The sequence below is a fragment of the Penaeus vannamei genome, chromosome 10 (genome assembly GCF_042767895.1).
Source record: "Penaeus vannamei isolate JL-2024 chromosome 10, ASM4276789v1, whole genome shotgun sequence".
In the NCBI taxonomy this organism is placed as follows: domain Eukaryota; kingdom Metazoa; phylum Arthropoda; class Malacostraca; order Decapoda; family Penaeidae; genus Penaeus; species Penaeus vannamei.
In genome coordinates this window covers 17,814,926-17,817,425 of record NC_091558.1, presented here as the reverse complement: position 1 = coordinate 17,817,425, position 2,500 = coordinate 17,814,926, and the positions used below count along the sequence as shown (strand labels likewise).

Sequence of the window (2,500 nt, the reverse complement as noted above, 5' to 3'; positions counted from 1 at the left end):
AAATCATCTTCAACAAATGTTAAATCCCATTATCACTGTCCAGGTTTCATAAGGACCATTCTTTATGAGCATAGAACACCTCCAGACTTGTAGCAAACTTGGATCTGAGTCATAAACAAAAATCATGTGTCAAAAACATTTTCATTAAGAGCCATAATCAAAGTTGTGGAGTCAACGACTCTTTTGTCATAGACAAATCTCAGTCTATGATCTTTCGTAAATACTGCCCCAGGGTTTCAAACCACCGGCCTTAATGGCAAAAAAAAAAAAGTAATGGGCTAAACTCTGGGGCAGTTTGTGAAAAAGGCATTGAATGGCACATGTGGGGACCAATTATGTATGGGCATCAATAAGATCTGCTTAATAGTTTTGTATTAAAAAAATGGGCTCTTAGTGCTATTTTTCTGCCTAAATTCCCATTAAAGTATTTAACCATCACAGTGTAAAGTCTACATAACACATGGGCTATATATTCTGAATGAACTGAGATAATAATGAACTCAGTAAGGTGGCAATTTCTGTTATTGTATGACATAAATGTAGCAAAGGGTTAACAGACAAAGAGAAAAAGAAAATATAGATATAATCAAACTTGAAATTCCATTTACAGTTGGGGAGATAGGGAGATAAGTTACCAGATCATAAAAGGATGATTTCATAGTAAAAACTCACAGGATCAACATCCCAAATGATGACTGTGGAGTCTTTGGACCCGGTAGCCAATTTACTTCCATCTGGACTGAAGCGAGCAATCCAAACTTCATCACAGTGGTCAGACAGAATCTGGACGGTGGTTCCAGGGAAGGCATGACGAGGACATGAGTGATCCATCAGTAAGGAACCACCAGATCCAAGCACCTGTTAAAGAAGACGTAATCTTTACTTGTGTATGAGCAATACTGTTATACACATGTAAAAAGCCTGTTTGATCTAACTGAATGTGCATAAGTCAAAGGCTCCATCTCAGAGTAACCCAACTTTAGATTTTAAAATATCCTAAGGGAGTCAAAACATAATATTTTTCGGAATTACACATTATAGTACAGAGAATGCCATGTTTAATCTCTAATTTAAGACCTATACAGATATTTCATTATCTGGCCTAATACAGCATTACAAGCATATTGTAAATTAAGCCTTTCAACCTAATTTACACTGACACAAACAACAAAGAGTATAAACAACTAATCTGCAACCTTCCAATGACTATATAACACAGTCAAATGTATGATTATGCAAATAAGTAATCTAAATGACTTCAAATTTACCAGAATATATGAGGCAATTTCACTTAATTGATGTGTATGCTCAAAATGTAGGAAATGAAAGCTTAATATGCCTGTGTAACATTTCTTTGTAACAGGTATTTTGAAACTATGGTTATAACAAAATATTTAAGTAAACATTTATACTAACTACAACTGTGTAATTCTTGGCTACGTATCTTGACATGAAATGTAATATTACTATAAAACCTACATACATTCTATATTTACAATAATGCCTATGTTCTACCCCTCTGCAGTTGGCAGAGAAACTCCTTTCTCCCTGAAAAAAATGAATTGTTAATTACAGTTTCAGTCTACTATCAGCATCATACTAAGCTGAACTTCCACAAAGAAGGTATCTACAAAAGGATCCACTTTATGATAGGATGTGATGTTGCAAATAATCAGTTCTACCAATGTTGCAAGTGTTTCCCTGATAAGCAAAAATTAAAGTCCCCGCCTCATAGTAAATCCTAATGAGAATTATAGAAATAAGATAAGATTCAAGAAATGTCAAATCACATCAATATGTTGATATGAAAATCATTTCAAAGCAAGCTTTATATATTATGATAATAAGGGATCAGAAGTTTTCCTATTTAATGAAGTGTGACTAGGGTACATATTCTAATTTCTATTTCCTATTATCTAAGCCATTGGTGCCAGGTAATCACACTGTCTACTGTCATTTTCTTTGGTGAATTTTTTTTGCAAATAAAAGGCTCCACAAGTGTTCAGCCAACAAGGAGCTAATTATTGAGTCTATGTGCCCTTAGCCGATTGTCCTTTTCCTTGATTTTTTTTAGAAAAATATACTTCTTTTATAATGCTATTCATATTCATGTTGCTTTTATTGTTGTTGTACACTAAGACTATTACAATTCAACAAAAAGGCAAAACATGAGAGTTAAGTGGATCTAGTAACTGATTCCCTGGTGATTAAGCACTTGTGGAGCCATCTATGTGAAAAGACAATCAATAGACAAAAAGACACAATGGGTATGACATGTATCCTTGCCTTCTAGTCAACAGTGGGTTAACAATCTAAAGTGGAACAATCTAAACTGCTTAATATTAATCCCAACTAAACATTCCCACAACTGTAGATAGGTTTGCACATTGGATAAGAAGAGAAGGAAAAAATTCAACACAACTACACAACTATCAGCAAAGAAAATTACAGATTAATATAAATGTTTTGAGAGAAAGAGAGAGAGAAAATAAACTTGTAT

The 2,500-nt window shown here is 33.8% G+C and overlaps 1 protein-coding gene across 4 annotated transcripts in view; it reads right to left on the bottom strand.

The window, feature by feature from the left end:
• Nucleotides 1-2,500, bottom strand: part of LOC138862984 (WD repeat-containing protein 26-like) — a gene marked incomplete at its 5' end in the record, with an annotated part of 22,775 nt that overhangs the window by 19,746 nt on the left and 529 nt on the right. For all 4 annotated transcript variants that reach the window (XM_070126416.1, XM_070126417.1, XM_070126415.1 and 1 more), the window contains 1 exon segment: nt 673-858. In XM_070126416.1, coding sequence (XP_069982517.1) covers nt 673-858 — 186 coding nt within the window.